This window comes from Callithrix jacchus, chromosome 18 (assembly GCF_049354715.1).
Source record: "Callithrix jacchus isolate 240 chromosome 18, calJac240_pri, whole genome shotgun sequence".
Taxonomy (NCBI): Eukaryota; Metazoa; Chordata; class Mammalia; order Primates; family Cebidae; genus Callithrix; species Callithrix jacchus.
In genome coordinates this window covers 33,085,212-33,109,205 of record NC_133519.1, presented here as the reverse complement: position 1 = coordinate 33,109,205, position 23,994 = coordinate 33,085,212, and the positions used below count along the sequence as shown (strand labels likewise).

General features: G+C 37.4%; 2 protein-coding genes across 6 annotated transcripts in view; one reads left to right on the top strand and one right to left on the bottom strand.

Annotated features, from left to right (window-relative positions):
- NME7 (NME/NM23 family member 7) overlaps positions 1–3,053 on the bottom strand; it is a 155,129-nt gene extending 152,076 nt beyond the window's left edge. For all 4 annotated transcript variants that reach the window (XR_013529555.1, XR_008477615.2, XM_008985065.5 and 1 more), the window contains exon 1: positions 2,967–3,053. Coding sequence is in view for 1 of the 4 variants with exons in the window: in XM_002760385.8 (XP_002760431.3) it covers positions 2,967–2,969 (3 nt within the window). In the remaining 3 variants the exon portion in view is untranslated. The remainder of the gene's footprint in view (positions 1–2,966) is intronic.
- Positions 3,054–3,417: 364 nt separating this feature from the next.
- On the top strand, positions 3,418–23,726 carry BLZF1 (basic leucine zipper nuclear factor 1). 2 transcript variants are annotated; one of them, XM_035280241.3, is made up of 7 exons: positions 3,418–3,569; positions 4,506–4,583; positions 10,915–11,354; positions 12,699–12,898; positions 14,847–14,975; positions 16,393–16,612; positions 22,070–23,726. In XM_035280241.3, the coding sequence occupies exons 2-7, from the start codon at positions 4,553–4,555 to the stop codon at positions 22,253–22,255; spliced, it is 1,206 nt and encodes a 401-aa protein (XP_035136132.1). In that variant the 5' UTR covers positions 3,418–3,569; positions 4,506–4,552; the 3' UTR covers positions 22,256–23,726. The 2 variants fall into 2 exon arrangements, with proteins under 2 accessions (XP_035136132.1, XP_035136133.1); XM_035280242.3 differs by having other exon boundaries at positions 3,418–3,589.
- The last annotated feature ends 268 nt before the right edge of the window (positions 23,727–23,994 follow it).

Sequence of the window (23,994 nt, the reverse complement as noted above, 5' to 3'; positions counted from 1 at the left end):
AGGAGAATAAATAAGAGTTTGGCAAGCAACAAGGTGGTACAGGTATTCTGTGTAGAAGGAACTGCAAGTGCAAAGTAGAGAGAGGAGGCATACTACCAGTTTGAAGTTGCTTAGTATGTTCAATGAAAGGCAAGTAGCTAAAAGGTAAGAAAATTAAAAAAAAAAAGTGCTTGTTCATAGAGGAACTTGTGCACCATTCTAGACATTTTACTGTAGGAAATGGGGAATCTAGAGTTTTAAAGAGGTGAGTAAATCAACAGGTTGGGTTTTTAAAAATTCCTTCTTGTGGCAGAGCAAATAGTGAGTTGGAGAATTTCCAGACCAGACTGTAAAAGGCACTAATAAAATAATCAAGAAATGAGGAGATGACAAACTAAAATATGATCTAGTGACCAACTGACTATGGGAAGAATAAAAGAGGGAGGAATTATTTCTAGTCTAGGTTATAATATAGTAGTATCATTATTTAACTTGGTGCAAATAGGAGAAACCAGGAGGAAAAACAGCAAGTTCAGTTTTGGTCATATTAAGTTTGAGGGACCTTTGAGACACACATGTTCAGGAAGGAACTGAGTTAGACACTAGTAGATCTGAGAGAAAAATTGAAATTTAGAGGCAAAATCAAAGGCATTAGTAGAATTTATGTGAGCGGACAAAATCGCCAAAGGAAAATGTATAGACTAAGAAATGAATGTAATTAAGAGTGAATTTCAGAGAATGACATTCAAAAACCAGGTAAAACCAGTGAAAGGAATTCATTCTATAAACCTCAGTTGTCACAAAGAGACTAAGCAATATAAATTTTGAGAAGTAATTACTGGATTTGGCATATAAAAGGCCATTAGAAACTTAACAACAACTTTCTCGAAGCCATTAAAGAAGCCAGGTAAAAGACTTTTCTCTGTTTGATATAAGTAAAAACACTATGCTTTCAAGAAGTTTATTGATAGGAGGATTGGGAAATAACTGAATAAACAAAGGATGAAGGACATGCTTTTGCTTGATTTAATTTTCATAAGATGTGTGACTTGAGCACTGAGGAGAAGAAACTGAAGAAGAGGCTGAAAGCACAGGAAAGAAAAAAGACAACTGGAAGCAAATGAGATCAAGAGTAAAGCTAGATGGATTATCCTTTAATATCTCTTTCTCTGTAACAGAAATACAAGACTAAAGTCTGGGCAAAAATATAGATTAATGTGTAGGCTGGGAGCGTGAGGTTGAAGAAATGGCCTATTATACTCCATCATATTTAGAAAGGAGAAATGAGGAGGACAAGGGACAAGGTTTTATAAAGCGAAGGTTTGAAAATGTCTTTACAGAAAAGATGCAGGGGAAAACTGGGGTAACAAAAAGGATTGCTGAATAGTATGAAGAAACAAGGGGTGGTGGGTGGGGCTCTGTTTCTAAGTTCATAGCTATAACTATCTAAAGATCTTTCTATCCTCCAGTCCATTAGCCACAAGCGCTTAAAAGATATGGTAGTTAAGTAAATTAACTAGAACCCTGGTACTCTCAAACATGTGCGTGAATTAAAATCACCTGTAGGTTTATTTAAAATGCAAATACCGAGTCCTATTCCTATTCATTCAGAATTTCTGGGGCTGAAGCTCAAACAGTGAATTCCAGAAGCTCGCCAAGCAATCCAAGGGAAATTTCTGTTTAAAAAAAGAAGAAAGAAGAAAGAAGGAGGAGGAGGAGAAAGAGGAGGAGGAGGAGGAGGAAAGGAGAGGGTATGGGAGGGAGGGGAGGAGAAGAGAAAGAAGAGGAGAGAAGAGACGAGAGGAGAGGAGAGAGGAGGAGAGGGGAAGGGAAGGGAGGGAGGGGAGGGGAGGGGAAAGGAGGGAGGGGAGGGGAAGGGAAGGGAGGGAGGGGAGGGGAAGGGAAGGGAGGGAGGGGAGGGGAAGGGAAGGGAGGGAGGGGAGGGGAAGGGAAGGGAGGGAGGGGAGGGGAAGGGAAGGGAGGGAGGGGAGGGGAGGGGAAGGGAGGGAGGGGAGGGGAGGGGAAGGGAGGGAGGGGAGGGGAGGGGAAGGGAGGGAGGGGAGGGAGGGAGGGGAGGGGAAGGGAGGGAGGGGAAGGGAAGGGAGGGAGGGGAGGGGAAGGGAAGGGAGGGAGGGGAGGAGAAGGGAAGGGAGGGAGGGGAAGGGAAGGGAGGGAGGGGAGGAGAAGGGAAGGGAGGGAGGGAGGGGAGGGGAGGGGAGGGGAGCAAACAAGCACAGACCTATAGGTAACCAACTGGATAGATGACAGCTGATCCAATATATACCTGTTAATGGCCCTCGTACAAGCGTGGGGGAGTGCTCTGCCACTCAGAAAAGCCAAGACTCCAAGATCTAGGGAGATTCAGTTACATACACACCACCCCATAGTCTTTTTTTTTTTTTTTTTTTTTTTTTTTTTGAGATGCAGTTTCGCTGCTGTTACCCAGACTGGAGTGCAATGGCACGAGCTCGGCTCACCACAACCTCCGCCTCCTGGGTTCAAGCAATTCTCCTGCCTCAGCTTCTCAAGTAGCTAGGACTACAGGCGCGCACCACCATGCCCAGCTAATTTTTGTATTTTTAGTAGAGACGGGGTTTCACCTTGTTGACCAGGATGGTCTCGATCTCTTGACCCATACTCTTGATAAATTAATGATAATCTGAGCTTGAAGAATGTCATGATGAACAATGCAAACACAAAATGTTTGTTCGAAATACTGTCTCACCTTAGGTTACGAGACTCAATGCCTTACCCTAAATTTTCTGTTTCATTACTCTGGAGATTTAGTATCACTAGTGGAATTCGGGATGCTGCAAGAAATACGGAGAGCGAGGAGACTGCAGGAACAACCCGTGGGAAGAGGGAAAGAGATAATGGAGATAAGGTAGGAAGGAGAGGACAACTCTAAGTGCCCATCCGCCCGAAGACTTGGAACGCTACGTAAGTAGGACCCCAGAGCCGTTCTTCTGGCCTCCCCGGGCACTCACCATTGTTTCAGGATCTCAGCACTAGAAAAAACATATCGTAGAGACAGGAAGACACCACCACCAACACCATCATCCGGTTACTCAGGCAACAGAGCCCCGCCCACTGCCGCAAAGTGCGTGGGACGCCACCGCCCCACCTCTTCGTCCTTAGTAGCTGAAAGGAACCTCAGCTGCGTCCATCCAATCGCCAGACCCGCCCCTCCATGCTGTCGCCGGGGCTACGAGACTCCATTTTCCTGTTTCCGGCAATTTTACTTCCGTTTGTTTGACAGATGACCCGGAAGTTTAAGTGAATATTACACTAGGGCTCCAAAAGTTGGTATTTTATTTTAAAGTACACATCTGTCCGCTCTTCACTTACGGAGGCCTTACACTGTGTGTTCTGTGTTACTTGAGTTTAAACTTACTGCAGAAACGTATTCCGGAAGCGAAACCCTGAGTAATCGGAAGTGGTTAGAAGTGAGAGAGCCTCTGGATATGTGGAGGGACTGGGCGGGTCCGCTTCTGAATGGAAGAGGTCTGTGAGAAGTTAACCTGGTGATATCAATCCGAAGAGCCTGTCAAGTGAAGCCACCTGAAATAGGGATAATAAGAATCTTAGAGGTAAATCCGAGGACGAGCAGGTATAACTAAGAGAGGATGTTGGAAAGGGTCGGAAATCTGGGTTGGAGCTTGGTGGCCAGTAGCTGTGGATTTCGGGAAAGATTGTTGTTCCGGGAAGGCTTTTTCAGACAGGGATGGAACTCCGGTTTCGACTTCCCGGGACAGCAAAAGTTGACAGGCTCGTCGCTTCCCGGCCTATCGCTTTCATACCTGCCCACTCCCCCTACTTACTTCTTCACCCGCTCCCCTTCATTTGGCATTTGCCGGCAGGCACTCACTGTGCCTGTACGTTTCACAGAGCAACTATCAAGGGCAGTTTCAGGGATCGTTACTCTTACGAAGGGTTACTTGGAGACCTCTTTTCGGAGCAATATACTTTAAGTGTAGAAAAGTTTGTGACTGTTAAGGAAGTTAGTCGTCGGGTTCACTCACTGAGCTGACTTCTTTCTAGTACTGGCGATCTTTTTTTGTGGTGAAACCAGTTTTCATCTAGTGTACAGCCTGTCATACTTACATCATTGCAGTAGCATCACCTTCTTTCTCAAATATGTTCTCTGGTAAATCTGAGTCTGTACTTTAAGGCAATGCGTACATTTCTGAAAGCATGTGCTCAATGTATGTTTCTCATTTTACTTTAGAAGCTACGCTATTTTAACTTTTTATTACCAAAAAAGTATAAGTTATGCTATCTTGAGTAATATTTATGTCGCTTGTTAAACATCTAAACAGAAGCTCTTTTTTTTTTTTTTTTCTGAGACTTGTGGTAGACATAACAATGTCTTCTGGGAGAATGGGATGTAAGGGATATTTCCTTGTCTAAATGCATGTGTACTAAATACACAAGTAATTAAAATATCCTAACTTTTAAATTAGAGGTACTCAATGAATGTGTTTATATGATATTGTTTAAATTCTTTCATATGCATACATTTCTAGGTTGTTCAGAAGTCTTGGAGTGCATTTTCAGTGGTTAAGGGAAAAAAATGACTACTCTTAAGAGTTTAGAAACCAAAGGTAAGTGGCTTTTTTATGATAATTGTTTTTAAAACATGAAATTTATGATGATGTGAAAGGAATGTTTGAGCCAAATAAGTAGATCTTATAGAAGCCTTGTACTTTAGATATATAAGTGAAATTTAACATCATTAGTTAGAATTTATTAGGTGACTACTCTTAAACATTTAATGTTAATATAGAGTTTTTAACAACTTTTTCCCTATACACTAGAAGATTAATATTTAAATAAGAATATACATTTTTAAAGATTTCAGTAGATAGACAAAGCAACTAGCATGTATCAAATGTTTCTTTCATGTTGCCTTAGTTTGCTAGGGTTGCTGTAACAAAGTACCAGGAACTGTGTGGCTTGAACAACAAAAATATATTGTCTTATAGTTCCGGAAGCTGGAAGTCCAAGATCAAAATGTCAAGGCTATGCTCCTTCAGAAGGCATTAGGGAAAGATGCGTTCCAGGACTCTCTCCTAGCTTCCAGTGGTTTGCTGGCAGTTTTTGGTGCTCCTTGTCTTGTAAACACACTTATCTCTGCCCTCGTGTTCACATGGCGTTCTCTCTGTGTGCATGTTTCTGTGTCAAAATTTACCGTTCTTAGAAAGGCAGCAGTTATATTGAAAAAGGAACCCAGCCTACTCCTGTATGATTTCATCTTAACTAAGTACCTCTGCAGTGATCCTGTTTCCAAATGAAGTCTCATTCTGAGGTAGTGGGGTTAGTACTACAACATGTAAAGATTTGGGGGACACAATTCAACACATAAATTGCTAAGTACAGTAGTCACTTTTTTTTTTTTTTTTTTTTTGAGACGGAGTTTCGCTCTTGTTGCCCAGGCTGGAGTGCAATGGCGCGATCTCGGCTCACCGCAACCTCCGCCTCCTGGGTTCAGGCAATTCTCCTGCCTCAGCCTCCTGAGTAGCTGGGATTACAGGCACGCGCCACCATGCCCAGCTAATTTTCTGTATTTTTAGTAGAGACGGGGTTTCACCATGTTGACCAGGATGGTCTCTATGTGTTGACCTCGTGATCCACCCGCCTCGCCTCCCAAAGTGCCACCGTACCCTGCCAGTAGTCACTTTTTAGTCCTACCTGGCTTATCCTCTCTAATATTTGATACTGTTGACCATTTCCTGCCTTTTGAGATACTTTCTTTGATGACTACCATGACATCACTTTTATTTTCGGCCTACTCTGTAACCTTTCACTGTCCAATGCAGTAATTACATGTGGCTATTTGAATTTAAATTCATATTTTTAAAAAACTAAAAATTCAGTTTCTCAATAGCACTTGCCAAACCTCAAGTGCTCAATAGGCAGATACAGCTAGTGGCTGTTGCCATCATTGAAGAAAATTCTTTTGGACAGCTCTGCTGTAGCTATATCTTCTATTTCTTTTTCAGCCTCCTCTCCTTCTTAGCTTTTAAGTATTAGTGCTTTTCAGCATTCTCTCTGTTCTACTCTCATGGCTTCAGGAATTATCTATAGGAATGACTTCCAAATCTATAGCCCTGAACTCTTTCCTTATGATTCATACCCTTATAAACTACTACCTACTGACCATCTTCACATAGCTATAGGCAACAATTTTAATATGTCCCAAAGTGAACTTCTCCTGGCCCAGCTTATTCTTTGGATGGGGTGAGTTCTACATGCTAGAACCATCAGCAAAACATGGAAAACTGTTTTCTAGATGCCAATTTTGCAGCAAGCTGACTTCAGCAGCTAAGCCTTCTCTAAAAGCAGGTTGAAATAAGTTTAGGAAACAAGGAAGAAAGATCATACCAATAAATATTTTATTGAATTTAATTCAGCTGTGCTCTTAACAGTATTTCATAAGTCACCAGAAGGCTTTTATACTATTAGATAAGCAAGTTGGAGGCTGTAATAAAAGTAATAAACTGGGAATTAATAGGAAATAAGAGCAATTAAATAACTAATGTGAAAGCAACCAACATGGGGCTTGTCAAAAAGCAAAAACTAAATACAATATTATGATTAGTCATGAAAAGTACTGGCAAGTCCTCTTCAAAATTAAATTACTTTTTAATATTTATTATTACTTGTTTTTAATTAGGATTAGAGTTAATAAGGCACTTACACAAACATTATTTTATTTGATCTTAATTATCCAGTAAGGAAAATAATTCTATTAGCCATATTCCTATTTAATATGTTATCTGTTGTTAGTGAACAAAAGTTACTTGTATTGCCTGGCCTGTGAAAAGTACTTGGTTGACATTTGTCAGTTGTCTGTACTTCTGTAACTGCCTCAGGAGAGAAGTACAGTGGTTTGGTATAGCAACAGAACTTCCTCTCAGAAGACATTTGAGCAGTCATCATAAGAGGGATGTATCATGACTGCTAGGGCTGTTTCTGAAAGGGAAACATATAGTAAATGGTAACAACTAGAAAGTTAAATTAAAATCCAAAGCTTTTCTTGGATGTGGTATTAAAATTAAAAATAAAGCTATTGAAGTCAAATAGGTTAGTAAGAGTAGACCAAATAAAAGGTCTGTTTAAGACATTTAAATATTTCTGATACCATAAAATAGTATCACATTAGTTCTGTAGAATAATAGGTAAGGCAGCAAATCACACTGCCACATGTGTACCTTCGCAACTATCTTGCATGTTCTTCACATGTACCCCAAAACCTAAAATGCAATTAAAAAAAAAAGAATAATAGGTATTAAGTAAAAAAGGTATTCCATGAGCAGATAAATTTGAGAAATGGTGTATTAAAGAGAGGTTATACTATAGGACCTTTCAGAGTCTTATAGTATAACTTTAATACTAATATAAACTGAAATTCCATAAAGATACAGTATGCAACGCTGCCCACACTTATTTGACCAGGAAACTCTATCCATAGAGCCTGTGGCAAGAAGAATCCCACTTCAGGAAATCTTGATGTAACTCCTAAGTCCATTGTATGTAACTTATTTTACTAATTTAATCGTAACTAACTAAACTTTATTAGGTGATATGGGCGACATTTAAGAGAGTCTTCATTTAAAATTACCACATGACAATCCCTAATTGGTTTTACTGTTTCATAGCTGAATTTGTGTATGTTCTGGAAAGTCTGTCAGACTATAACCAAGTTAGGAATTAATGATTTAGGGTAGAGGAAAAAAACATAAAGCAGTTCTTAAGTGGGTTAGTTTTTGGATGTTAAAATAAAACACTCTAGGTAGTGTATTAACAGATTAATGAAATTTAGTAAGCATTTATTGATTTTTCTCTGTGACAAGGACCATTTTATTAGCTCATGATACAAAGATTAGGAGGCAATCCATACCCTGAAGAGCTCCCAGCAGTCTAGTCTACAAGAGAAATTAATTATTTTTCAAAATATATACTACCGTATTTGCATTACTCTGAAAGCACTAAGGGATGGGAGGAGGATGAGGTTAAGTGCTTTGTCCGAGGTCACACAATGCATGCCAGTGGGGACTTAAGTTATTTTAACTCAGACTCTGATGAGTTAGAGTTCTTTTCAGTACTCCATTCTGCTGACTTAGAATACCTCTCATCATAGATTGACGATCTTATGAATAAAAGAGAGATATTTGTTCAATGACAGACTGTAAAATATTTTTTTGCCCCAGTGTTCTATAGCAAGGGTTGGCAAATTGTGGCCCTCAGTCTCCTGGTAATGTTTGCAAACAATTTGATAATAGTGGGCATTAACACTACTTAAGCCAAATATTATCCTGACTAAAAAAAACAATCTGTTCTTCCCTTTATTAGACCTATGTTATCAAAAAACTGTATTCAATTATTTTTATTGTAGTTTGAATTTCATCAATAAAGTTTTTTTCCTCTTATTATATAAATAGTTATATGGTATCCTCAATTTCAGCTTTTGGTCCACAAAGCCTAAAATATTTACTGTCTGGTCTTTACAGAAAAAGTTTGCCAGCTCCCATTCTAACATGTTGGAATAGTGACCTTATTTGTTCTTTCCCTATATTTCACCAATCCTGAGAGGCAATAAGAATGAGCAAACCTTAGATATGTATTAATTCATTGATAATTGATCGCAGGTAGACGTGATGGTGAAGAATAATTTAAGATTGTTTTATTGGTTCCCTTCAAAGAGTGGGGAAGAATAAGGATTGATGTTTTTCTTTACTTAGGCATTACTTATAATTATGGAGTTTGTACCATAGGTCCTTGTCTTCCCACTTGAGATAAGGTAATTATTCGTAAGAAAGCCTTGGATAGTGCCTAGTGTATTTGTAATAAATGTTTCTATGTGTGTCACAAGGAAAAATAGAATCATGAAAGTTACCAGGAGAGAAAATGTAAAGCCCTGGCTCTTAGTGCCTACTTGCCTATGCACATTAGCTGGAATCATAGTTATTACTGAGTGGGAGCGCTCATGTAATAGATAATACAACTTTGATATTCAGAAGTGCTCCAGTAAGTAGAACAGTTTAAATAAAGAGTAAATTGGGGTTAATACAAGTTGGTTGAACTTCTTGATTTGCCAAAAAGGTATTTTGTTCAAAAAGAGATTTCTTTTAAATACCTTTTTTTTTTTATTTTAATTTTATATATATATATTTTATTGCATTTTAGGTTTTGGGGTAATGTTTCTTTGCCTTTTAAATTTAGCATCAATCATTTTGTAATTTGTTCTTAAATCTCCATTACTTAAAATTCCAACTCAAAAATGTTACAGCTTGCCTAGAAATCTTATTTGAGCATAATGGAAGTAATACACCTGTTTTTTATTTCCTCAGCCTCAGTGGGCCTGAACCATGGATCTAGTGTGTATTTTTATTGTTGATTATTTTTATTAATTTATAGTTAATACATGATTCTACAGAATCATGTATTAAGAATCATGTATTCTGTAGAATCTTCTTCTTAAATGCCAGAATGTCTTCTGACAAAATTAGACAAGTTAGTTAAGTTTAGAAAAACTTAAAATCAGATTTTAAGAATATGGGTAGATGGGGGTGATGGCTCACACCTGTAATCGAAGCACTTTGGGAGGCTGAGGCCAGAGAATTGCATGAGCCCAGGAGTTCAAGACCATTCTGGACAACATGATGAAACCCTGTCTCTACAAAAAAAAAAAAAAAATACAAAAAATTACTTGGTCATGGTAACACATGCCTATAGTCTCAGCTACTTGGGAGTCTGAGGTGGGAAGATCACCTGAGCCCATGAGGTCCAGGCTGCAATGAGCTGTGATCGTGCCACTGCACTCCAGCCTTGGCGATTCTGAGACCCTGTCTCAAAAAAAAAGAGCATACGGGAACAGTCCTTTATTTTTTTAAATGACTCCGTGGAAATTATCCTGTGAGTGCTACCATGCTCTGCTTTTTTGTTGTTGTTGTTTTGTTTGGTTTTTATTGCATTTTAGGTTTGGGGGTACATGTGAAGAACATGCAAGATTGTACACACAAGATAGGTACACACATGGCAGTGCTATTTGCTGCCTTCCTCCCCATCACCTATGTCTGGCATTTCTCCCCATGCTCTCTCTCCCCAACTCTCCATCCCCCGCTGTCCCTTCCCTATTTTCTCCCCACCGATAGACCCCAGTGTGTGATGCTCCTCTCCCTGTGTCCATATACATTGCACTTTATTGGGAAAACAGTACATTCACAATAAGTTGAAAGCCACTAGAGGGAATGAGAGAACAATAAAATAATTTGGGAATGATATGGTGAAAGTGAGGTGTAAGGATGTTTATTTAATCTGCCAATCTAGTGTAGTTTCACTTGTGTAAGCAGGACATAAATTGATAGGCCTAAGAATAGGATTGAATCTTTTCTTAAATGTTTCAGTGTAATGTATGTGTTACTTCCTCTTAGTCCTATGCAAAGCATTCTTTGCCAAGAGTTCACAAAAACAGATGACTCTTTTATGATGTAAATGGTTTCAAATACACATATATATAGCTGACATTTATTTTTAAATAACATTATTGAGTGTCTACAGTATGCCAAGCATTTGATCTTATTACAATTTTTCTTACCAAAATTCTATAGCAAAGTTGTTAGGATCTCCAGTTTGCAAATTAGGAAGTAAAGAATCATGGAAGATTAAATTACTTACCCAGGGTTATACTAGGAAGTAAAAGTCAGAACCAAATACTCTGATTCCAAATCTTTTGTCTACTGAAGGAAAGTTGAAACATGTAAGACTTTATTCATCCTTTGTTGACACGATTGTTTTGAAAATTACTTTTTCTCTGATTTTTTTGCATTCTTTTTAGTGCCAGTAATTTTGAATATAGGGTATAGCATGTCTTAGCATTTTCTTGGCATTTTTTCTTGGTCAGTAGTTTCTGTTTTGTTTCCTTTTTGTTAGTCACCCTTGCTTCATCCCCAATCCGAGGAGCAGGAGATGGAATGGAAACTGAGGAGCCACCTAAATCTGTTGAAGTTACCTCTGGAGTCCAATCTAGAAAGCATCGTAGTCTTCAGAGTCCATGGAAGAAAGCAGTTCCATCAGAGAGCCCAGGAGTTCTTCAGCTAGGGAAAATGCTCTCTGAAAAAGCAGTGGAAGTTGAAGCTGTAAGAATATTAGTTCCCAAAGCTGCTATAACTCATGATATCCCCAACAAAAATATAAAGGTTAAGTCTCTGGGACATCATAAAGGAGAATTCCATAGTCAGTCAGAGGGAGTTATAGAACCTCATAAGGAACTCTCAGAGGTAAAGAATGTATTGGAAAAGCTCAAGAATTCTGAAAGAAGGTTACTACAGGACAAAGAAGGTCTTTCAAACCAGCTCCGTGTACAGACAGAGGTAAGAAGTCTTAATTTATACAAGGAGTACTACTCTTTACATCTGGACCTTTTAAACCTACATGTTAGAAAACTACATTTCTTTATTTCATCATAGCTTGTCATTTCTCTAAAATGCTTCTTTTTAAATTTCTCATTCTCTCTCAGAGTCTCTAGAGAAACTTTATGTTGGGAACTTATACTCCAAAGCCTCATTGAAGCTGGAGGTGTGAGGTGCTTTGCACAAAACCACCAATCAGTTCTAAAAATAGGTTACATTATAAACTGCCAGACCAAAGACTGACCACGTCAGGTATAGTAATTGACCAATTAGCAGTCTTTGTTTTAAGGATCCATAAATTCCAAGTATTTTTTCCTGTGTGTGCAGGATATATGGAATAAAGATAATGGTGGTTTAAGTTACCATGTCTTCACTGTAAATGAAAAAAAATCTGTAGCGATTAAGTGTGTTGCTTTAATCTTTTCATCTTAATAAAAATTGCCTTGCCACTCCCTTGTTTCTCTATGAGACCATACATCTTTTGGCTAGAGACGAGTCTTCATAACTGACACCACAGTTAGTGGTTCTTATCCAAATAAATTTTTAAATAACTAATTTATCATTACAAAATGTAGTACAAATTTGTATGTAAAATTTGTAGATAATCCAGAAAAACACAATGAAAATAGTGCCACCTGAATCATTCCATCCAGCTATACCTGCATAACCATATACATTTAGTTCACTTTGTATTATAACCCACTTTTTTCAGGTATTAATGTTCTACCATGGCACTGAATATAGTAATTACAATGTCATTAACAGCAACAGTGTTCTTCAGTAGCTATACCATGTACCAATATCTGTTATTGGATATCTGTTTTAGTTTTTTGGTCTTTTCAATAACAATGTAAAGAATATAAAACATACTTAGAAACATACTGGATTACTTCCTTTGCTTAATTTTTTAAAAGCAAATTCTTAGGTTGCAATAGACTAACCTATAAAGTTGAATCAAAACATAAAACATTCTCTGTCATATTTTTTATCAAAACGTATTGGTTTTGTTTTTTTTCCTTCAAGTGTTGACTGGAAGCAAATCATTATTTTCCTAATTATTTTTACTCTTATTACAAAAGGCTCAATTTATTACCACATGGACTGTAGATATAGATGTATAGAGAGAAGTAGAGATATGGTTTGCATGTTAGGTAGAACTTAAATATGTAATTTTACTTTTTGATAGAAGCTTTAAATCATGGAAGTCCAAATTACACAGAAACGCAGCCTATTTTGGTTAATTTTGTTACATTAAAGTTAATTATATTACTTTGATGTTGTTGCATGGATTATGTTCTCTTCTAGGTAAATCGTGAGTTAAAAAAGTTACTAGTGGCTTCTGTTGGGGATGATCTTCAGTATCACTTTGAACGTCTAGCCCGTGAGAAAAATCAGCTTATTCTAGAAAATGAAGCCCTAGGTGGAAACACAGCTCAGCTTTCTGAACAGCTAGAACGTATGTCAATACAGTGTGATGTATGGCGAAGTAAATTCCTTGCAAGCAGGTATTTTCTACAGCAAATAGTATTTCATTTCCTGGTGTTTGCTCCATCAGGCTTTTGATCTGTAACACAAGAAAGTAGACTATAATGTGAAATTTTCTGATTAAGATCATGAAAATACTTCTTTTAAGATGTGAACTCTCTCTCCCCTGGATGGTCACACAGTCTCCCTAAGTGAAGAAGTGACAGAAGGATCATCCCTTATTACTGAGTTCTAGGTTACTGTTTAGTAAAAATACAATGTTTAAGACTGAAATAAAACTGTAAACTCAGACATCTAGTAAACATTAAAATCACAAAAACCCAAACTAAATTATTTTTCCCCTTTTAAATATGTGGATTCCCCAAGATAATATTATTCATTCTGAAGGCTCTCTTCTGATAGTTCTTATGACTATATAATAAAGCATCCCAACCTCTTTCTCTCTGCACAAATAGAAAATTATAACATTTTTATGACATATTGGATGAGGCTACTCTCCAATGGTGGCAAAAACTCTGGGGTCCTCATCCAGGCCTCTCGACACACTGGTGGTTGGGAAACTCTGCTATGTAGTATGATTCTTTGTCTCTTTATCCCCTCCCCACCTCGACTTACTAGGTACTGGAGAACAAGATCTGGATGTTGTGTAGTTAGCAAAATACTTTACAGAGAGTATGTTTAATAACTGCTGATTTAAACTGAATCATCTGGAGACTTCTCACACAACAGCCAAAGATTTCCAGGCTGTATTTAAAGAACCATTGATCATGATGAATACATTTTTAGGAAAATGTTTTTTCATGTCTTAATATCTGTGACACTTTCTAGTAGTTGTTTACTCTCTTAACACTCTTTTATTTATCTTTTAATTGTGCTGGTTCAGTATGCTATTTGGAAAAATGGAACTGTTCACTTAGAATGAAACTTAATTTAGTTAATTCTTATTGAACATTTTAAGAGGCAAATCATTTATATATTATACAAATTACTACAGTATGCAACTGTTTAACATCCTGATCAACACCAATAGTAACATTCCATTAAATTTTGAAATAAAAATTAAATAGGACTTTATTGATATTTTAATTGATGTAATCTTCCAATGTCAAAATTGTTTTTATTTTAAGGAACTTGATAGTAACTGCAGTCTCAGACTTAAATTTTAATATTAAGTTTTTTAGCTGATTAACCATACTTGAACATATTGCTTCAGTTCCATCAACAGAAACCTGGTTAAATAAAATTTTATATATCCAATCAGTGGAAAACATGATGCTAATTTATGAAAAAAGGGAATGAGATAGCGCTTTATGTGTGTGCTAATATGGAAAAAATCTCTAAAATACATTATTAAATAAAAAAAGTAAGATTTAGAAAAGTTTGTATTCAGTATCTCTTTTTGTATATGTTGTATCACATATGTATATGTTAAAATATACATAAATTTTTTTTTTAAGAAGTGTAAAAAACACTTTGTTGATTGCATATAAAAGAAGGATAGGGATCCTGGGCATAAAGAAAGACTTTATATAAGTCTATATTAACATTTTTCTGAGGGCAAGGAGGCAATTGAATGGTAAGAAAATAATTCAGTTTTCTTTGCCTCTTTAAGTTTTTCTGTATTTAAAAATGTTTAATAATTTGCTTTCAAATTTTGTTCAATCTAGAGTAAGACTGAGATGCACTCCAAAAGTCATTATATAGGAAAGTTAAATGACTTTTGCCTTTTCATTGTATAAATGAATATTTTAACTGAATCCCTTTAATGAACTCTAAGCTCATAAACATTTTTAATGTTCTTTAGTCAAAATTTAAAAATTGTGAAGTAACTATACTATGTCTTCCAGGCTATAGACTATGTTAAATCTTCATTAGCTTTTGAAAGTGACAGTCACAAAGTAATATATTCAATTCTTTACACTGAATTATTGTCAGCAAATTTATATGTAAGATTTTCATCTTTTTCAGGGTAATGGCAGATGAGTTAACCAACTCGAGAGCAGTTTTACAGCGTCAAAACCGTGATGCCCATGGGGCTATACAAGATCTCCTAAGTGAACGGGAACAGTTTCGTCAAGAAATGATAGCTACCCATAAGTATGGCGCTTTACGTTCTGAACTCTTCTGCTTTCTCCTGCAATTTATGTTATTGTAGTTTTGTTTTGTTTTGTCTACTTTTGATAACTTACTGGGCATATACTTTTAGTAGCATTTCAAAACAGATGCTCTGGGAAGGAGGAGGACTGAAAAAATAGAAGGCATGCTTTTCACATTCTTAATGGGGGAAATAATTAGTTACATCTCTAGTAGAAGGATTCTCTGGATTTAAAAGCACTTATTACAGTTGCAGTCGTATAGTTTTTGGTAGAAGCCAAGCAGTGTACTTGTCTATCCTATGGAAGGAGACCTTTTTGAGGACTTTCTGCAGTATTCAAGCCTGTTTTCATGTCCATATCCTCCAGAACTATCAAAAATGATGGTCTTCCTTAAAAACTTTTTGCATTTTTATATAGTTGATTTATTACAGTTAGAATCAGTGTCAAAGAGCAAATTATAGGGGAAATTCGAAGAATGAGAACACAAGAAACCTCTAGCCAGTTTAATCAGGAAAAAAGAGAAGATGTGCATTACCAGTATCAGGAATGAATGGGAGTACACTATAGACGCTATACACATAAAAAATATAATACAGAAATGTGATGAACAAATCCGTCAATAAATTCAGTAATTTAGATGAAATGGACAAACTCCATGAAAGACAAACTACCAAAGGTTACTCAGGAACAAATAGATAACCTGAATAGCTTTAACCTATTAAAGCAACATAATTTATAGTTAAAAATTAAATATTTTCCACTAAAGGAAATTCCAAGTCTAGATGGATTCACTGATAAATGCTAGTAAACATCTAAGGAAGACATAAAACCAAATTCACAAAAATTCTTCTAGAAAATAGAAGAGAAGGAAACAATTTCCAACTCATTTTATGAGGCCAGCATTGTCTTGATACCAGAACCGGAAGCATTAGCTGAAAACCACAAACTATTATCTCTAATGGACGTAAATGCAAAAATCCTTAACAGAATTTTGGTGAATCAAACCCAACAATATAGAAAAAGGTTTGTGCATTATGACCAAGTAAAGTGAATCCTAGGAATTGTAGATTGGTTTAGCATTCAAAAATCAATTAATATAACTCACCAAAAAAGAAAAATCATATGAATATCCCCATAGTTGCACAATTCATATAAGTAGTTCCTATACTAAAAGGTGAAAACTACAAAAAGTACTATTTGTTAAATGATTTTCAGACAACAACCCAGTAGTTTAATGTATGGGTTCTATAATCTAACGTACTTGACCAGACATCCTAATTTATGGAACTCCGAGAGAGAAAGGTATCAGAGAAAGATGTTATATAATTTCATAAATATTTTTCATACTTATTTACTATTACTGATGTTTACATTTTGCTCTCTTACTAATGTTCAATGTTCATGTGTGTTCTATGCAGATTATTGGAGGAGCTCTTAGTCTCCTTGCAATGGGGAAGAGAGCAGACTTACTCCCCTAGTGTACAACCCCACAGCACAACAGAGCTAGCATTAACAAATCACAAGTTGGCAAAAGCAGTAAATTCTCATCTTCTGGGAAATGTTGGCATTAACAATCAAAAAAAGATTCCATCAACAGCTGAATTCTGCAGCACCCCAGCTGAGAAAATGGCTGAAACGGTAAAATATTTTCTCTTTTGTGATCTATGGAACTTCTAAGACTGTCTTCTTACTGAAAGGTGACTATATTATCATGGAAAGTGTTTGGCATTAGGAATTAGGAAATGTGGGATCAAACCACTCATGCCATTGAGTGTGTTATGTTGGAAAAAATTATTTCCTCTTCTGAGCTTTATTATTTTCTAACATTACTGTGTTATTTTGAAGGACAAAAAAGTAATTGTTTGGAAAGAGGTCCTATGTTTTAGCTATTGAGTCATTGATAGTCCTTTTCTTGAGTTCATTTTGATATAAAAACCACTGTGTAGTAGAATTTTAAATGTAGTATATTAAATTAATAGATTAGTAGATTAGATTACTTCTGATCTAAGAAATTACTTAATTCCCACATATAGATGGAAATGTACCAAATACTACAGAACAGATAGTATAGTCCTGGATGAATTCAGGGTCCATGCAGCTGGCTTGTCAAACACTCGTCTCACATTTCTGTGACAACAACCAAGTTCACCTGTGTTACAACTCCCATGTCTCCATCTGGGTCCCTGCCACCTCTTGCACTATTAAAATCTTCAATGCAACATCTCTCTCTCTGCAATCTGTGATCTCAACTTTTTTACTTTCCAAATCTGATTCTTCATTCTGGCTCCCTGGATGTGAACACATCTTTGATCACATAATTTTTTTTATTCCCTTGATCCCTATATTTTTTGTTTTTTGTTTTTGAGACGGAGTTTCGCTCTTGTTACCCAGGCTGGAGTGCAATGGCACTATCTCGGCTCACCGCAACCTCCGCCTCCTGGGTTCAGGCAATTCTCCTGCCTCAGCCTCCTGAGTAGCTGGGATTACAGGCACGCGCCACCGTGCCCAGCTAATTTTTTGTATTTTTAGTAAAGACGGGGTTTCACCATGTTGACCAGGATGGTCTCGATCTGTTGACCTCGTGATCCACCCGCCTCGGCCTCCCAAAGTGCTGGGATTACAGGCTTGAGCCACCGTGTTTTTTGTTTTTTTGAGACGGAGTCTTACTCTGTCACCAGGCTGCAATGCAGTGGCGCAATCTCAGCTCACTGCAACCTCCACCTGGGTTCAAGCGATTCTTTTGCCCCAGCCTCCCGACTAGCTGGGACCACAGGCGTGTGCCACCACGCCCAGCTAATTTTTGTATTTTTAGTAGAGCCGGGGTTTCACCATGGCCAGGATGGTCTCGATCTCTTGACCTCGTGATCCGCCCGCCTCAGCCTCCCAAAGTGCTGGGATTACAGGCGTGAGCCACCACGCCCAGCTGATCCCTATATTTGATATGCTCACTCTTCTAGTTTCTCTTTCTGCCATAGCTTGCCTAGCCTCTGTTCGTAAGTGCCTTACTGCCTTATCTTCCTCTCCAAGTATGCTGAAAACTCCAGTCCTCTGTCAGTTCAGTTGTTTGCTGTTTTGTTTCAGTGCCCATCAAATAATACCTCACATTCAGCAGATGACTTTCCTTCCTAATCCACAGAAGAAAAAGAGGACAGGGGCAGCAAACTGCCTGAAGGTCCCACTTGATATCTAGAGCCTATCTGTGTGGCAGTTATCTCTCAGAGGAAAAGGTGTTCTTCTTCTCCTAAGCCTCCTCCCCTCTGGCTTCCCCCCCAGCAGTTATTCCTTCTCTCTGTTGGTTCTTTCCTTTTGGGTTAAGAACCTGTCCAGGTGTAATTCATCTAAAAAAAGAAAAATCTTCCCTCTATTATAAGATCTCTGGATATGGCTTTATTACTTTCCTTTCACATCCAAGAATCTTGGACAACTTGGCCATACATTTTTGTATTTAACACACCATCCATTCCTCAATTCCTACCATCACTTACATCTGTAGACTTCTGCCCCACTGTTCTCAGTAAGTACTCTTAAAAAGGTCAAGAACGTTTACTATCATGTTGTCTCAGCATTCCTTCCTTGAAACTCCCTTGACCTTTGTGACATCGCTCTTTCTTGGTCCTGATGCTACCTCTCTGAGTTCTTCATAGACTTTTCCTCCTTTCAATGTTTATGTTTCATAGGAATCTATGTTCCCCGTTTCAAACTCCCTTCATTTCCTAAACACCAAACTCTGGCAGCGATTCGCTATTTTTGTGACCTTGGTTTCTAAGTTTTTGAGAGGGTGGGGCATCCCCTTTCCTGTTACTCCTCTTGAGCTTTCATTACATTAACATACTTTCTGTATTCTGTAGGTGTTATTCTGTTACGATAGCTTTATGCTTGTGACTTCCATCTGAGACTTTTTTCTGAGTTAGAAAGATTTATGTCCAGCCAGGCACTTCCATCTGCTTGTTCCACAGAGAGCTAAAAATAGAACCTCCATTCTCCTTGCTTTTGCATTTGTACAGTCCCCGTCCCCTAAAAATCTCCTGCTTTTCCTGTACTCCCTCTCTTAATGAATTATACTTACTCTATAGTGCTGTTTTCAGGATTCCATAAAAAACACATATAAAGCCTGTAGCAGTTTCCAATATATTATAATTTTTCAGTAAGTGGTAGCTGTCATTTTTTACCATTTCCTTCATTCTCCTAGTCCTGTTGATTTTACAAATCTTACGAGGTTTTTTCTAATTTATCCCCTCCCAAGTTCAAACACCTGACTTTCAGCCTAGCCCATTTCAATAGCCCCCTCACTGATATCCCTGCCTTGCTTTGTACCTGCTCCTGCCCACCCACTGCTGCCATAGTTATTTCAGAAAGCCAGTTCAGTCATCAAATAGCTCCCAGTCTCCCTCTTTATTGAATCAGAATTCATCATCATCTTTTTTCCATCTCCTCTTCTCAAGGATTATTTCCCAAGTGTCACTATGCACTGCACTTCACATTCCAGCAGGGTTTAACCACTTTTCATGATGCACGCCGGCCACTGTATCTCATGCCTGTGTACATACGTTTTCTGGTCTAGACTGCCCTCCCGCACCTCTTTTGTTGCCCAACCTCTATACCACCTTTAAGAATCTGCCTTCTCTGAATCTTGCTGACAATCTGAAGTGTTCCTTCTCCAGCCTTCCATTGTACTTTGCACTTGTATCTATAATTGCTGTTTACCATATTCAATTGGAATAGTTTGATTCTCCATCCCTCTCCCAAACCGTAAACTCCTTAAGGGCTGGGGACCTTGTATTTTTATGTTTCCTCAAGGTCTGGCATAATCTTTTGCATATAGTAAGTGCTCAGCTGTTTACTGAATGAGTCAGTACCTAAAATTAATCACTTCTATTTAAAACTTTGTTTCTCCTCTTCTCTTCTCTTTGTTGTGAAATTGTGTCACTGCCTACTTAGTTGCTGCCAGTAGCATTTGGTGTAGTTGACCACTCTCTCTTTCTTGACTACTCTTTCAGGCGGGCACAGTGGCTCATGCCTGTAATCCCAGCACTTTGGGAGGCTGAGGTGGGCGGATCTCGAGATCAGGAGTTCAAGGCCAGCCTGGCCAACATAGTGAAACCCCATCTCTACTAAAAATACAAAAAATTAGCTGGGCATGGTGGCGCACGCCTGTAATCCCAGCTACTCGTGAGGCTGAGGCAGGAGAATTGCCTGAACCCAGGAGGCGGAGGTTGCAGTGAGCCGAGATCGCGCCATTGCACTCCAGCCTGGCTAACAAGAGCGAAACTTTGTCTCAAAAAAAAAATACAAAAATTAGTCGGGCATGGTGGCATGTGCCTGTGGTCCCAACTTCTCATGAGGCTGAGACAGGAGAATTGCTTGAACCCAGGAAGTGGAGGTTGCAGTGAGCTAAGATCATGCCACTGCACTCCAGCTTGGGCAACAGGGTGAGACTTCGTCTCAAAAGAAAAAGAAAGACAAATACTCTTTCCTAAGTTTATATAACCTTATACCTTACTGACTTTTCTCTTTTATCCAACCATTTTATTTCACTATAAAATGTTAGGTATCCTAAGGGCGTGATTTAGATCCCCTTCTTCTCCCAGTCCTTTATCCACCACATTCTCCTATTTAACAAAATTGACAGCCCTTCTTCCTTAGTGTCTCTTAAAATTTTCAGTCCCATTGCTTCAAGATGCCATCATTTCTTAACTAGATTATTACAATAACCTCTGTTTTTCTGTTCTTCTTATGTCTGCTTATACCTACTGCTTCCTCCATCCCCCACACAGTGTATAGAATGATCTCTCTGAAAGGCACCTTGCTTAAAATCCTTACCCATCACTTTCAGGCTAAAATACAGAAGCCTTTTTGTTCATACTAGCGTGTCAGTTTCCTGCACCTGAATTCCCTTAGCAATTTGTTTATCTCTCTAAAGACTCATAATGTAATAACATCTTTATAGTATTTGGGAACTTATTTTCTCTTCTAAATTTATAAGCAACATTAAGGTAAGCCTTCATCTTTGCTTATCCTCTAACACCAAATCACCTTCCATAAAAATAGAAGAATCTCAAAAATTGGAAAAGCCATCTAGTTGAAAAATAGATGTGCTAAAGTAGGTTAATGGCTCTTAAATGATGCTATGACATTCTTAGAGTAGCGATGGCTCTTTGGGTTTGGTGGTAACTTAGAAGGAAAAGAAAATAATCTGCAAGACAGCATGAATGCTAGGGAAACAGGCATCACTAGCCATTCCAGAAATCTGCTTTGAACAAGTCGTATGTAAGAAAGAGAGAAAGCACTTTTCCCGATTCATTTCACAATTCTTTCCAATTGCAGTGCTTGCTACCTTGGTACCATAACCCAAACACATCGTGTGTTGATGATTGGGAAAATATGGACATGAGAAGCAAGAGCTGTGGGCCAGACATGTTATCCCTGCCCTTAACTGGAGAATGTTTTTCAGCTCAAAAGTTCCTATTGTGGGTCTCAGTAAAGGAGACATATTAGGAAAAATCAGAGCAGATGAAGAATTAGGAGAGCATTGTCTTGTGGAACCCAAAAAACAAAAACATGGCTGTAATCATAAAATATTGCATATAAATTAGAAAAGATAAATGAAAAGCCATTGATACTACAAATAAAAACTGATTGAGGACTTTGAAATATCATTTCTATAGGAAAATAAAAACAAAATCCTGATTCTGAGCAGCTGAATGAAAGATTAAGAGGGGAAGAAGTAAGTCTATTTTGGTTAAGGAAAAAAAAATTGACATCACTTAATGATATAATTGACATATAAAAAAACTGACATCTCAATGATATAACCTCATTTTCTTCTATGTTTTCATGCTTTCCTACCAATATCTATAAAACATTAATTTCATCATTTAAAAAAATAGGTAACCGAGATAATAATTAGATATCATTGTTAAATTTAGAGCTTAAGTAAGGAGATAAGTTCTTTTCAATCATATTCATCGTTCAGATTTTTTTATGATAGTTACATATTACTGAAGTGAAACTTTATAGGTAGGCATGCATCAATTAAATCACAGGCTTTTGCCATCTATACTGCATACATCTGACATTGTATCTTATTTTCCTTAGGTTCTACGAATTTTAGATCCAGTTACCTGTACAGAGAGCTCACTTGATAATCCATTTTTTGAGTCTTCACCAACCACCTTACTTGCTACAAAGAAAAATATTGGACGATTTCATCCCTATACGAGATATGAAAATATAACTTTCAATTGTTGTAATCACTGCCAGGGAGAACTTATTGCCCTTTAACAGTCAGTATGTTGGAGGCATGCTACAGGTACTTGCTTGTTACCCAAGAGTCATTATTATTTGGGAGCTGGGGTTCTTACAATGCTAGAAGTAATATCACTTCCTATTTACATAATGTATATACCCAAAGATGTTTTATGTATTAGACTCCAGATTAGCCTTTCTTAATAAATATCTCAGGGTAAGAAAAGAATGAAACTATATAGATATATTTAAAATAGAGAATACCTTCCAAAGCAATATATGATAGTTTTCCTAAAAGACTATAAAAGAAAAGGATTCTGTAACTCTTTTTTTTTTTTTTTTTTTTTTTGAGGCGGAGTTTTGCTCTTGTTACTCAGTCTGGAGTGCAATGGCACGATCTCGGCTCACCGCAACCTCCGCCTCCTGGGTTCAGACAATTCTGCCTCAGCCTCCTGAGTATCTGGGATTACAGGCACGCGCCACCATGCCCAGCTAATTTTTTGTATTTTTAGTAGAGACGGGGTTTCACCATGTTGACCAGGATGGTCTTGATCTCTTGACCTCATGATCCACCCGCCTCGGCCTCCCAAAGTGCTGGGATTACAGGCTTGAGCCGCTGCGCCCAGCCCAACTCTCTTTTAAGCACTAAATTATTGTTTATCTTACTGGATATTTTATATGAACAGTGTTAACTGAGGTGCTCTAAAGCAAGGGTAGGCAAACTACAACCATGAGTCAAATATGGCCACACCCATTCATTTACTATTGTCTACGTTGGTTTTGCACTACAACTGCAGAGTTAAATAAATGCAGCAGGGCTTGTATGGCCTGCAGAGACTAAAGTATTTACTATTTGATCCTTTACAGAAAAAGTTTTCTCACTCCAATTCTAAAGTAATTATAGTAGGGAGCTGGAGGGTTTTCTTTCCCTTTATAGTAATTTTTTGAGCTACAAACGAGCCTTGCAAAAATGGGTGTAGGGATTAATCTTTTAAAAATAAATGCTATATATTAGGAATATAAAAAATATTTTAGAACCAAATTAACAAGTACTTCAGCAAAACATGTTGGTTTTATGCAGGGGATTCTGTATTCTGAATGGAGACAATCTGACATATATAAAAGAAACAGATTCTTAACTATTAACTCTTATTTAGCAAATGCAACACACAAGAATATCCAACTTGATATTTATAAAAGGTAGACTTTTTCTCAAACATTGTATAAGCTCAAAGAAAAAAATGCAATTAATTAATATATAGTATGTAATATATAATATTGTATATTTATGATGAGCCATCCTAAATGCCCATTGCTTAGTCTTTAAGAATAATCAATACTTAAATCAAATTATACAAATTTGTTGCAGAAGTGCCTGTCAATAGAGAAATCTTCAAAAGACAAATCTGGTCAAATAATACTAATTGTAATGTCAATGATTTCTTTGGCTGATTTATCTGAGTTATATTTAGTTTTCAAGTGGCAATAAATTTCTCTACTTTCTTTATAGTGAATATTCCTTTTTTCCCCTAGAATTATGTGCTTTGGTTCTGGTCTTTGTCTAGCTTAACTACTTGCAATTGATTCTTCAGCCTTTTCATTTAGGATTACTTACTATAAAACTCTCAGAAGAAAACATGAGGGGAAAGCTTCACAACATTATATTTGGCAATGATTTCTTGGATATGACACCAGAAGACATAGATAAATTGAACATCAAAAGAAACATAGATAACATAGATAAATTGAACATCAAAATTTCAAACTTTTGTGCA